At 46.9% G+C, this 14,017-nt stretch overlaps 2 protein-coding genes across 2 annotated transcripts; one reads left to right on the top strand and one right to left on the bottom strand.

The window, feature by feature from the left end:
* Positions 1 to 4,960: 4,960 nt before the first annotated feature.
* Positions 4,961 to 6,025, bottom strand: LOC123460796 (general transcription factor IIF subunit 2). The gene has a single exon (XM_045150212.1). It carries the CDS (start codon positions 5,849 to 5,851, stop codon positions 5,102 to 5,104), a length of 750 nt encoding a protein of 249 aa, XP_045006147.1. The 5' UTR covers positions 5,852 to 6,025; the 3' UTR covers positions 4,961 to 5,101.
* A 1,011-nt stretch (positions 6,026 to 7,036) lies between these two features.
* LOC101606354 (general transcription factor IIF subunit 2) lies at positions 7,037 to 8,103 on the top strand. The gene has a single exon (XM_012952142.2). It carries the CDS (start codon positions 7,206 to 7,208, stop codon positions 7,953 to 7,955), a length of 750 nt encoding a protein of 249 aa, XP_012807596.1. The 5' UTR covers positions 7,037 to 7,205; the 3' UTR covers positions 7,956 to 8,103.
* The last annotated feature ends 5,914 nt before the right edge of the window (positions 8,104 to 14,017 follow it).

The following is a 14,017-nucleotide window of genomic DNA, read 5'->3' as shown; positions in this document are numbered from 1 at the left end:
AGTATCTCCCCATTTTGATCCCACCAATCCTGTTAAAGGTCACCCCAACTCCTACCTGATACTGTTACCCTGTTTGCCTTACACCTATTTGTTTGTTTGTTTGTTTTCCTTTAAAAGGCCTGCAAGCCACCCCTTTGGGGTCACAGACCCAGCTCCCAAGTTTGATTGCATCCCTGATCGATCAGTTTCTGCCAATCCTACGGTGATAAACATCTGCTGATTTTGTTGAGCTCGAGCTGTCTCTGCCTCATTTGTGTGACCTCTGACTCAACAATATAAATATGTAACAGTGAATGAATATACGTAGGTTGCAGAATGACAATAAAGGGCTAAAGAAGCTAAAGTTCTCTAAGAGGCATGAGGAGCTGGTTGTGGTGGGACATACCTTAAATTCTAGCACTCAAGAGGCCAAGGTAGGAGGATCCCTGTGAGTTGAGGCCAGCCTAAGACTACATACTGAATACTAGGTCAGCCTGGGCTGGAGCAAGACCCGGCCTCAAAAAAAGAAAGGTGTGAGGAGGAGCAAAAGCTGAGTGACGCACGTCTTTAATCCCAGCACATCTTTTAATCCCAGAGGTAGGAGGACTGCCATGAGTTCAAGGCCACCCTGAGACTACACAGTGAATTCCAGGTTAGTCAGGGCTAGAGTGAGACCCAACCTGGAAAAAACCACACACACACACACACACACACACACACACACAGAGAGAGAGAGAGAGAGAGAGAGAGAGAGAGAGAGAGAGAGAGAGAGAGAGAGAGAGAAAGAGTGGTAGGGAGGGATGGAGGAGGGAATGCAAAACTGTATTGATAATGTTGCTGGGGAGGCTGTAGGAGTTGCTGGCTGTAGAATCAGGCTGCAAGGACAGAGCAGAGCTGAAAGACTGAGGTAAAGTGAAGGGAAGGACTGGGTCCAGATGGAGGGATGGATGGTAAGCAGGTCCAGGTACGCGAACAGGTGGAAGGGCAGACTACTATTGAGTTGGCAGTGTCCACAGCTGGGATGAACTGAGCCCCAGGAACAGTAGGAAGTTCTTCAACACACACACATCAGGTGACCAGTTGACAGGTCAGTGGGGACTCTTGCTACTGCAGGGCTAGGTGTCCACTTCTTTATAGGGTCCAGATGAAGGGGTCACTCTTTCTCATTCTGGTGTCTGACAAGTTCTTGGGTCTGGCTTTCCTAATTTTTTTTTTTTTTTTTTGAGGTAGGGTCTCATTCTGGCCCAGGATGACCTGGAATTCACTACGTAGTCACAGGGTGGCCTTGAACTCATGGCAATCCTACCTCTGCCTCCCAAGTACTGGGATTAAAGGCATGCGCCATTCCCGGCCTGATATAATTTCATATATACTCATGTGCTCCTAATTCACCTCAATAAATTTATAGAGTGGCAGCCTGTCTACTCCCAGAAATGTCATTTATCAGTCTATATAGATAGTGTTGGCTCACATGCCCACAAGGTGTAGAGCTATCTACCACCCTCAAAATGTAGTTAAAAGCCGAGCTTGGTAGTACATACCTTTAATTCCAGCACTTGGGAGGCTGAGGTAGGAGGATCTTGTAAGTTCTAGACCAGCCTGAGACTAACTCCAGGTCAGCCTGGGCTAGAGCAAGACCCTACCTTGAAAAAAAAAAAAAAAACGGAGTCCCTCAGGGCAAGGGACAATCTGAAAAACCACTGTTTTAAATTTATTTATTTATTTTTATTTTTTTTAGTTTTGGTTTTTCCAGGTAGTCTCACTCTAGCCCAGGTTGACCTGAATTCACTACATAGTCTCAGGATGGCCTTGAACTCACAATGATCCTTTTACCTCTGCTGCCTGAGTGGTGGGATTAAAGGTGTGTGTCACCCACCCAGCAAAGTCACTGTTTTATACAATACACGGAATAACTTCAGTAGGGCACAACCTGATCTCAACTGAAACCATTGGCCAAGTGTTGTTCTTATCATCTCCAATAAAAGCAATTGAGACATGGAGGTGAAACAGGTAAAATGTCCAACTTTCCCCAAAGATGTTTGGTTGAAAGTAAAGCACTGTTTATTTATTTATTTGAGTCAGGGAGAGATACAGAGAATGGCACACCAGGACCTCCACCCACTGCAAATGAACTCCAGATGTATGTGCCATCTTGTGCCTCTGGCTTACATGGGTCCTGGGGAATTGAACCTGTGTGCTTTGACTTTGTAAGCAACGATTTTTAAAAAATATATATTTTTTAAATTTTTTGTTCATTTTTTATTTATTTGAGAGTGACAGAGAGAAAGGCAGATAGAGAGAGAATGGGCGCTCCAGGACCTCCAGCCACTGCAAACGAACTCCAGATGTGTATGCTCCCTTATGCATCTGGCTAATGTAAATTCTGGGGAATCAAACCTCGAATCTGGGTCCTTAGGCTTCACAGGGAAGCGCTTAACCGCTAAGCCATCCCTCCAGCCCCCATTTTTAATGTTGAGTTTTAAAAAATAATAACAATACTAAGCTAAGGGCTGGAGGGATGGCTTAGCAGTTAAGGCACTTGCCTGCGAAGCCTGAGGACTCAATTCAACTCTCCAGATCCCATGTAAGCCAGGCGCACAAAGGTGAGGCAAGCACAAGGTCACACATGCCCCCTACGTAGCACAAATGTCTGGAATTCAATTACAGTGGCTGAGACCCTGGCATGAAATTCTCTGTGACTCTCTAAAATGAAAAAATAAGCTAACCTGCATGACAGAGCAATTTGACTCCCTAATTGACAGCTGTTAGACCCCTCTGTGGTGCTTCAACAGCCTTAAGTGCAGAACTATCAGCCAAGAAGTCAGTCAGAATTCCTCATGCCAGCCAGCTGCTTGAACATTTCCCAGAGACCTTAAGGAAGCCACACAGCAATGACAGCTGTTAGTAAACATAACTCTGGCTCCCAAAGACATCATCCTAGCCACAACTCTTTCAAAAATAGCCTGTGATGGATTGTTTGACATCACAGCCCTGGTAAACTCTAGTAGACATGTTTGACCAGGCTGGAGAGAGATGATTTCCTGGATGGCCCAGGCTCAAGAACTGTGATTGGTATAAGCACCGATCTTCATTTGCATGAAAGCCTGTCTTGATTGGTACAAACACCATCATCACCCTTTCTAGCTATGCAAGCAAGATGTTCAGCTCACTTTACAGCCAGGAGACACCCTTCCTGTCCTGACATTTGGTGTTGCAACACTAAGCCCAATAAAAGGCGTCTCTTGAGTGGCCATCTTACCTGTCTTTGATCTCTATCCTGAGAATGGGCTGAGTTGGTGACTGAAGAGGGGGTGGCAGAAATGGCCGCACAGCAGGAGCATCAAGGGAAGCAGTAGCAATGGCAGATGCAACAGCAAGAGGCAACAGTGACAAGGAGGCTAGAGAAGTCAGAGTGGCTGGGATAGGAAGGATGAGGAGCAGAAGCCACAGAAACAATCAGGGACAATGGAAGTAGAGAGAAGGCAAAGAGTGAAAACTGAAAGAAAAGACTATTAACTGTGAGCACTGATTACTGAAGAAGTTCCAGAAAGCTGCCAAGAGTGTCAGACACCATAGATTGAGAGCTGTCACAATGCCACTGTGATACCCAAGGTCCCAGCACTCAAGGTTCATCCAGGAGCTGTAACACTAGCAGAAATCTCCTGCCTTGGTGAAAGTGGTTATAACAGCTGCCAAGAGGGGCCTACAGCAATTATAAGCCTCCAACTTTGGTGCCTAGAGCCATAAACCTCTGGCTTTTAGGACTATTTTAGACAAGGTCTCACAGTGTAGTTCATGCTAACCCAAATTTGTGATCTTACTGCAAATCATCTATCTTGGCCTCCCATGTGCTGGAATTACAGGTGTGAACTTCCATGCCCAAAAAGAGCATGTGTCTAACTCTCAGGACTTGAAGCTATAAACTTCTGGGACTCTCAGTCTAGCCCCTATTCTTGGCCACACACTGGAAGAGCCTTTTCTAGCCTACTCATAATTTCTTCTTTTTTAAAAAATAATTTATTTGGGCTGGAGAGATGGCTTAGCAGTTAAGCACTTGCCTGTGAAGCCTAAGGACCCCGGTTCGAGGCTCGGTTCCCCAGGTCCCACATTAGCTAGATGCACAAGGGGGCACACGCGTCTGGAGTTCGTTTGCAGTGGCTGGAAGCCCTGGCACACCCATTCTCTCTCCCTCTATCTGTCTTTCTCTCTGTGTCTATCGCTCTCAAATATATAAATAAATAAATAATAATAATAATTTATTTATTTGACAGAGAAACAGGGAAAGGGGGGTAGAGAGAGAGAGAGAGAGAAAATGAGCATGCCAGGGCCTCTAGCCACTGCAAATGAACTCCAGACGCATGCGCCCCCTTGTGTATCTGGCTAACGTGGATCTTGGGGAATCGAACTTGGGTCCTTTTGGCTTTGCAGGCAAACACCTTAACCATTAAGCCATCCCTCCAGCCCTCTTTTTTGTTTTGGTGGTAGACTCCTGCTTTAGCACAGGCTGACCCTATGTACTATGTACTCACTATGTACTCACTATGTACTCTCGGGCTGGCCTCAAACTCACTGTGATCCTTCGACATCAACTTCCCAAGTGCTGACATTAAAGACGTGCACTACCACGCTGGACCGGGTTATGCCATATGCTCCAGGATGGCCTCAAATTCATGGTGTTCCTGAATCTTCCTCCCAAGTGCTGGAACAATCAAAACGCTGAGCTGAATAACATGACTTAATAAAAATTAATTCTTTTCCACCTTCTCAAAAAAACACTTAAACTTTATAGACTGCTGGTGGCTTAATGGTTAAGCCACTTGCCTGCGAAGCCTAGGCTGGATTCCCCAGGACCCACAAAGTCACATACAAACAGTGGCACATGCATGGGGTTAGTTTAGAGATGCTAGAGGCCATAACACACCCATTCTCTTTCAATAAATAAATAAACACAAATTTTTTAAAAAGGTTTAAAAAAACTTTATGGAATTATAGAGTTAGGAATTTTACTGAGAGGAGATCAAGAACCAGTATTTCACTCTGGCGCTCCCGGGTGTTCAGTGCTCTGGAGCTGAGCCGGCCGCTCAGTGTCACCCTCAGCGGCTCCACCAACGACAGGGTCTGCTCAGTCACTCTTTTCTTCCCCTTGATAATGCCTGTACTCTGGCTTCAGCTCCCAGGTGTTCTTGTGGACCCCTTTCACATTATGAATACCAATTTCTTTCAAGATTTCTTTCAGGTAACCCACGGGCTGTTTTGTGATGTCCACCAAGTCCTTCAGATTATAATACTGATGTTTCTCAAAGGCTGAAAAGAGCATGTCTAGAACACGTTGTTTGTCTGCCCGAGCTCGCTTTCCGTCTTCTTTCTTCTTCCTCTCATATTCAATATTGTACTGATGGTTAGCAACTGGCTTGTAGTTGGTCGTTACAACCTTGTCCAGTTGCTGTGACAGCCTTACCGGTTTGGAGGATTCTTCAATTTGCAATCGCTTTAGTCTCATGTAGTTTTCACTGGCAGCAGGTCGGCATTCGGCTCTTTGTACCACGATTCCTTCCAACGCGACTTTGTCCGAGGAGCTCTCAGTGAACACCGTTAAAGTCTGTCCCCCGACGCTTTGCAAGACAAATGGATGCTCTCTAGGAGCGCTCACCGAAGCCGGCTTGCCGCCGAGGTCCTGAATGTTTGCAAGCTCCTCCATCAAGGTAAACGACACCTCAGTCCTACCTTGACTCTTGGCGATCCGCAGTTTGCCAACGTCACCTCTTCCAGGGGCTTTAGCCCACTGCTGTGACAAGTACTTGGGAACCTTTACCAGCCACACGCCGGTGTTCTGCTTGGCGCCGGTCAGGTCGAGTTCCCCGCGCTCCGCCATCGTCCTGCCGCCGGGGAACGTGTGCGCAGCCGAGCTGGGTCCGGGAGCCTAAAGGCTGCGGAGTGAGAGTCCAGAGCACGCGGGCACACCGGGACCTGACTGAGAGGGCCAGCGTCGCTCGCCCGCCGGGATCACTTGCCGGGAGCCAGGAATTGCGCCTGCGCGCGGATGACGCCTTACGGCGCGCTGGGATGGACAAACTTTCTGCTCCTACAGTTCCTTGGGTGGGCGTGACCAGTAGTGATTAAAATTCAAGGGAGAAGCCGGGTGGGGTGCGCAAACTATTAATCCCATCATTAAGGAGGCAGAGGTAGGAAGATCCCTGCGGTTCAAGGACATCCTGAGCCAACATAGTGAAATTCCAGATCAGCCTGGGCTAGAGTGAGATCCTACCTCGAAAAAGAATAGAAATGAAACCAAGGCCTGAAAAACAGAAGAAAAAAAATGCTGGGCGTAGTGATACACGTTTTTAATCCCAGCACTGCCATAGCTAGCCAGGAACTGCGCCGGCGCATGGGTGACGTCACACAGTGCGCTGGATGGACAAACTCCGCTTCTAGCATCAGGCTGGCCTCGAACTCATAACGTAAGGACTGGGTGTGGTGGCGCACACATTTAATGCCAGCATTCAGGAGGCAGAGGTAGGAGTTTCGCTGTGCGTTCAAGTAGTACACCCTCACATGACATAGTGAATTCCAGGTCAGTCTAGGCTACAGCAAGACCATTCCTCAAAATACAAAACATAGCTGGACATGGTGGCTCACACCTTTAATCCCAGCATTTGGGAGGCCGAGGTAAGAGGACTTCGAGGCCATCCTGAGACTACAGAGTAAATTCCTAGTCAGTTTGGGCTAGAGTGAGACCCTACCTTGGAACCCAAATAAATAAATAAAACCGAGCCGGTCGTAGTGGGGCATATGCCTTTAACCCCAGCACTCGGGGGCAGAGGTAGGAGGATTGCCATGAGTTCAAGGCCACCCTGAGACGATAGTGAATTCCAGGTCAGCCTGGGCTAGAGTGAAACCGTACCTGGGGAAAACAAACAAACGAACAAAAAAACTTTGTTTTAGACAAGGTCTCACCGCACCTGGCTTCTCCCTTGAATTTTAATCACTACTGGTCACGCCCACCCAAGGAACTGTAGGAGCAGAAAGTTTGTCCATCCCAGCGCGCCGTAAGGCGTCATCCGCGCGCAGGCGCAATTCCTGGCTCCCGGCAAGTGATCCCGGCGGGCGAGCGACGCTGGCCCTCTCAGTCAGGTCCCGGTGTGCCCGCGTGCTCTGGACTCTCACTCCGCAGCCTTTAGGCTCCCGGACCCAGCTCGGCTGCGCACACGTTCCCCGGCGGCAGGACGATGGCGGAGCGCGGGGAACTCGACCTGACCGGCGCCAAGCAGAACACCGGCGTGTGGCTAGTAAAGGTTCCCAAGTACTTGTCACAGCAGTGGGCTAAAGCCCCTGGAAGAGGTGACGTTGGCAAACTGCGGATCGCCAAGAGTCAAGGTAGGACTGAGGTGTCGTTTACCTTGATGGAGGAGCTTGCAAACATTCAGGACCTCGGCGGCAAGCCGGCTTCGGTGAGCGCTCCTAGAGAGCATCCATTTGTCTTGCAAAGCGTCGGGGGACAGACTTTAACGGTGTTCACTGAGAGCTCCTCGGACAAAGTCGCGTTGGAAGGAATCGTGGTACAAAGAGCCGAATGCCGACCTGCTGCCAGTGAAAACTACATGAGACTAAAGCGATTGCAAATTGAAGAATCCTCCAAACCGGTAAGGCTGTCACAGCAACTGGACAAGGTTGTAACGACCAACTACAAGCCAGTTGCTAACCATCAGTACAATATTGAATATGAGAGGAAGAAGAAAGAAGACGGAAAGCGAGCTCGGGCAGACAAACAACGTGTTCTAGACATGCTCTTTTCAGCCTTTGAGAAACATCAGTATTATAATCTGAAGGACTTGGTGGACATCACAAAACAGCCCGTGGGTTACCTGAAAGAAATCTTGAAAGAAATTGGTATTCATAATGTGAAAGGGGTCCACAAGAACACCTGGGAGCTGAAGCCAGAGTACAGGCATTATCAAGGGGAAGAAAAGAGTGACTGAGCAGACCCTGTCGTTGGTGGAGCCGCTGAGGGTGACACTGAGCGGCCGGCTCAGCTCACTGAACACCCGGGAGCGCCAGAGTGAAATACTGGTTCTTGATCTCCTCTCAGTAAAATTCTTAACCCTATAACTCCATAAAGTTTCTTAAGTGCTTTTTAACGAGATAGGGAAAAAAGTTTTTTTTTTTTTTTTTAGTTTGATTTGTCGAGGTGAGGTTTCACTCTAGCCCAGGTTATGTAGTCTTAGGGTGGCCTCGAAGTCCCAGCGATCCTCCTACTTCTGCCTCACAAGTGCTAGGATTAAAGGCATGGACCAGCACGCCCGGCTTAGACTTTCATCATGTTATTCAGCTCAGCGTGTTGATTATTCTGATACCTGGGAGGCAGTTGCAGAAATATGGTGAGTTTGAGGCCAATATAAAACAGCATGAGCTTTTCTCAAAAAAAAAAAAAAAAAGAGCGAGCCAGGGTAGTGGCACATCCCTTTAATACCATCAGAGGTAAGAGGATCACTGAATTGGAGGTCAGCCTGGGCTAGAGTGAGACAGCTCTAACACCCCCCCCACAAAAAAAAAATATCAAGGTCTGAAAAAACGGGAGAAAATATACGAAAATGGAAAAATGGGACTCAAAGAGTCAAAAGCTTTTATCAGCCCATGCCCAACCCACCCAAGGAAATTGAAAGGATAGGTTCCAGGTCACAGATCTTTGGCAGGAGTGGGCTCTGGAGTTGAACTGAGTAGCCATTAGTGTGCTGAAAACATGCTATTTTTAGACCTGACAAGGTCTTGATAATGAATAAGCAGAGCAGGACCCTGCAGACACCAAGACTAGGATGCCATCAAGTTGGGTCAATAAATGCAACGTAAAAGACATCTGCCCTGCTTTAAAGGTTTCCTCTTTCTTTCACGCCTCTGGAATAAAATTCAGCCTCTGCTTGAAGTAGATTCTCTCAATTAGATCACTTTGGGCTTGCTGCACCACACATACACCAAACCTTTTTTTTGGTAGGTTAGGGTGAATGGGCCCAAGACAGAGAATCCCCCCCAAATAGGGTCACAGAAGAGAGAGTAAGAGGCTCAGAGGTTTTTGAGGTAGGGTTTTGCTGTAGCCTAGGCCGACCTGGGATTTTTTGTTTTGTTTTTTTGAAGTAGGGTCTCACTCTAGCCCAGGCTGACCTGGAACTCACTATGTAGTCTCAGGGTGGCCTCACAGTGATTCTCCCAACTTTGCTTCCTGAGTGCTGGGATTAAAGTTGTGAACCACCACGCCCAGTTTACCGACCTGGAATTTACTATGTGGTTTTACTGTAGCCTTGAACTCATGGTGATCCTCCTGCCTCTCTGAAGTGCTGGGATTAAAGGTGAGTGCCAACACACCTGGCTACCAAAATTCATTTTTCTTTTGAGACAGGACCTTATATAGCCCAGGATAATCTCAAATTCACTACTTACCCAAAAATAACCTTGAAATTCTGATCTTCCAGCCTCCACCTTTTGAGTTCCAGGCAATCACCATGTCCAGCCATACCAGAGAGAAAACCGAAGACATATGTACCCTACCTACTGAGCTGCATCCCCGACCCCTCCCTCACAATGTCTGAGCATAGCCAAAGGACCTGGGCCAGATGATTGGTAATGGTGGGGAATGGGGGTAATTTCTTGCTTGAGTCGTAAGATGTGGGAGCCTGGATTTTAACCAATGGCATTTGTATCTAAACTGGTACCCTCCACACTATTGGGGACATCTTTTTGTAAGCATTTTTATTAACATGTTAACTCTGCATCGGTTCATGTTTACCCATTACCCTCTCTGGTGCTCAGCACACTCCTTTTGATCCCTTTTGTCCTTCCAGCTAGTCCTCCTAGTCAGGTCTTCTTTTAAATCACTCAGTTTCATTAGAGTTGCTTACAGGAGCATGTATGAGGATCTCTTTATAAGATAATGGGTAACTTACCAGTGGCTACACTTTCTCCATCAACCAGTAACTGCATACCTCATGAGCTCCTACCCCATCCTTAACAGTATGTTCATTGGCCCAGTCTTGTGCAGATCTTGTACAGGTAATCAAAGATGCTATGAATTCAGAAGCATAATGTCAGAGGCTGGGGAGATGACTCAGTGGATAAAACACTTGATACACAAGCATGAGTACCTGAGTTTAGATTTCCTAGACCTCACATAAAAGCTAGAAGCTGCTGGGCATAGTAGCACATGCCTTTAATCCCAGCACTCTGGAGGTTGAAAACCAGCCTAGGACTATAGTGTCAGGTCAGCCTGAGCTAGAGTGAAGCCCTACCTCAAATAAAATGAAATAGGGAGGCCTGGAGAGATGGCTCAGTGGTTAAAAGCACTTGCTTGCAAAACCTGATGGCCCAGGTTTGATTCTTCAGTTCCCATGTAAAGCCAAATACATCAAAAGGCACACGCATCTGGAGTTTAGGAGACTGGTGCACCCATACTCTCTTTTTTATTTGTTTGTTTTTCTAGTTAGGGTCTCACTCTAGCCCAGGCTGACCTGGAATTCACTATGTAGTCTCAGGGTGGCCTTGAACTCATGGTGATACTCCTACCTCTGCCTCCTGAGTGCTGGGATTAAAGGTGTGTGTCACCACGCCCAGCTCTCCCTTTCTCCTTCCATCTGCTTTTTCTCTTTGTCTCTCTCAAATAAATAAAGCCAAGTGTTATGGCACATGCATTTAATCCCAGCACTCGGGAGGCCAAAGTAGGATCGCCGTGGGATTGAGGCCAGCCTGGGACTACAGAGGGAGTTCTAGATCAGCCTGGGCTAGAGTGAGACTCAGCTTGAAAAAGCAAAACGAGGGGCTGGAGAGATGGCTCAGTAGTTAAGGCACATACATGTCTGCAAAGCCTAAAGTCTGGAGTTCAATCCCCCAGCACTCATATAAGTCAGATGCGTTAAGTCTAGGGTCTAGAGGCCCTGGCATGCCCATATTCTCTCTTTTTATCTCTCTTACTCTCTCTGCTTGCAAATAAATAATAAACACAAAAAGCAGGGGAGGAGGAGTCATTTTCCTGGTGGGATGGCTTACACCTGTAACCCCACCACTTAGGAGGCTAATGTAGAAAGACCACCCTGATTTTGAGGCTAGCCTGGGCTAGAGTTCCCAGTCAGCCTGAGCTAGAGAGAATTTGCCTCAAAAAAAAAAAAAAAAAAAAAAAAAAGCAGGGGGCTGGAGAGATGGCTTAGCAGTTAAGGCAACTGTCAGCAAAACCTAAGAACTCAGGTTTTACTCTCAAGTACCTACATAAGCCAGATGCACAAGGTATATTTTATTTTTTTTAATATTTTATTACTTATTTGCCACAAAGAGAAAGTATGGGTGTGCCAGGGTCTCCTGACACTGCAAACAAACTCCAGATGCATGTACACCTTTGTGCATCTGGCTTTATGAATATCCTAGAGAATCAAATCAGGGGCAGCAGGCTTTACAAGTTAAGTGCCTTTAACTGCTAAGCCATCTTCCAGCCCCCTAGCTTTTTTTGTTATTGTTTTGGTTTTCAATGTAGGGTTCCACTCTAGCCCAGGATGACCTGGAATTCACTATGTAATCTCACAGTGGCCACAGACTCCCAGTGATCCTCCTACCTCTACCTCCTGTGTGCTGGAATTAAAGATATGTGTCATTACATCTGGCTGGTTTTTGGTTTTTCAAGGCAGGGCTTCTCACATTAGTTCTCTGTTTATAAATGAAAATATTTAAGGTGGGTCTAAATTAGGTGTGGTAGCAGTGAGTCATTTCTCCAGCCCCCCTTAAATATTTTAGTTCATCAAGACCCTCAACCCTCAGGGCCATGTTTTACCTGAGGTGACCACAAGCCTCCTGGTCAGCAGCTCCCAGCCATAAACGGCTTATCTGGTTATTCCAGTGGGCCCTAATATTAATAGTTTCTCTCTCTCTCTGTCTTTGGTTTTTCAAGGTAGGATCTCATTCTATCCCCAGGCTGACCTGGAATTCACTATGTAGTCTCAGGGTGGCTTTGAACTCACAGCGAGCCTTCTACCCCTGCCTCCTGAGTCCTGGGATAAAAGGCATGTACCTCCACTCCTAGTTAGTTTTCTCTATTTATTTGAGGGGCTAAAGAGATGGTTTAGTGGTTAAAGCATTTGCCTGCAAGCTTAAGGACCCAGATTCAATTCCCAAGTACACATGTAAGGCAGATAAATATGGTGGCACATGCGTCTGGAGTTCATATGCAGTGGGTAGAGGCCCTGGTGTGCTCATTCTCTGTCTTTCTTTTTATTTATTGAAAGTTTTCTTTTTAATAATATTTAGTGAATTATTTATTTTTATTCTCTGTGTATAATATAAACACATTTGTGTGCAATTGGGCACACCCAGAATAGAACGCCAGATGTCCTCTATTACTTTTTTGCTCTGTTTCCTTGAGACAGAATTTCTACTGAACCTGGATCTGCCATTTTCAGACTGGCACAGTGCCCCAGAAACTCTTGTCTCCACTCACCTTGGGACTGGGGTTACAGACATAGGTGGCCACACCCAACTTTTACATGGGTGTTAGGGATAGAACTCAGGTCCTCATGCTTGCATGGCAAGCACTATTACCTGATGAGCTATCTCCCTCGACTCCAAATACTGTTTAATATATATATATGTGTATGTATGTTTTCAGTCGGGCGTGGTGGTGCACGCCTTTAATCCCAGCACTCGGGAGGCAGAGATGGGTGGATCGCAGTGAATTTGAGGCCACCCTGAGAGTACATAGTGAGTTCCAGGTCAGCCTGGACTAGAGTGAGACCCTACCTCAAAAAAATAAAAATAAAAATATATGCTTATCTGGGTATGGTGACATATGCCTTTAATCCCAGCACTCGGGAGGCAGAGGTAGGAGGATTGCCATGAGTTCGAGGGCCACCCTGAGACTACATAGTGAATTCCAAGTCAGCCTGAGCTAGAGTGAGACCCTACCTTGAAAGAAAAATTTTTTTAAAAATTTCCTTACTTGAAAGCAGAGAGAGGAGAGAGAGACAAAGAATGGGCACACCCGGGCCTCCAGCCACCACAAAAGCATTCCAGGTGCATGTACCACTTTGACTTTACGTGGGTACTAGGGAATCGAACTCGGGTCATTAGACTTTGCAGGCAAATGCCTTAACTGCTAAGCCATCTCTCCAGTCCCCAAATACTGTTTTCTTTTCTTTTTCTTTTCCAAATACTGTTTTCTGTATGTACTATATAAACTCTAACTCAAGCTGCTTCTCCCTCTCTTGTACTGCTTTTCTTGTACCTCTTTTGGAAAAGTCCTACATATCCTGCAAAGCTCCACTCCAATGTCATCTCTCTGAGAAGCCTCTTTCAAGGACCTTTCTGGACTGGACCCCCTCACCCTAAGTCTCACAGGTCCATGGGCATCTGGCCTTCACCATGCTTTGCATAGCTGTTTCCAGTACACCACACCCAAACTGGGAAGTTCTTTAAGGCAAGCCAAGTCAGGTGATTCATCTTCTGATGTGGTTGGTGTTAGAGGCCGGAAATGAATGTGCTATGTTGCTCAAGCTGACTTCAAACTCATAAGCTCAAGTGATTCTCCTGCCTCAGTCTCATTCACAGTAGACACCTAGGCTGCCACTGCCCACAGATGGGGCCTCCTTGCACTCGGAAATTCTCTCCAGGATCACGCCAATTCACCACTGCAACCCCATTAGCCCTCCTCATCAGCTGGGGAGGGACTGCTACTCTCTGGGGCCAGATTGATTTATCCAACTAATTAGCCCCAATTAATATTAATACACATTTTCAGCAACTGCTACAGCTCAGGCAGAGAAGCTGCCCACTGGGGCCATCAATCACCATCCAGGGGACGGCAGAGGACACTCAGGATCCACAGAACACAGGACTGCATCTCTGGCACAACCCCCACCCCTCGAGATCCCAAAGGGAGTCCACTGCATCAGCCAAAGCTGGGGACAATGATCCTCTTCCCCGCCCTTCTCTCCACCACCCCAGGGAGGTTGTCCATATACCCAGGGTGCAGCTGCTTGACTGTCTCAATGCTTTGAAGTCCCCATCAGGCGCTCAG

This window comes from Jaculus jaculus, chromosome 5 (assembly GCF_020740685.1).
Source record: "Jaculus jaculus isolate mJacJac1 chromosome 5, mJacJac1.mat.Y.cur, whole genome shotgun sequence".
Lineage (NCBI taxonomy): Eukaryota > Metazoa > Chordata > Mammalia > Rodentia > Dipodidae > Jaculus > Jaculus jaculus.
Note: the sequence above shows the minus strand (reverse complement) of the source record. Positions and strands in the feature narration are given on the sequence as shown.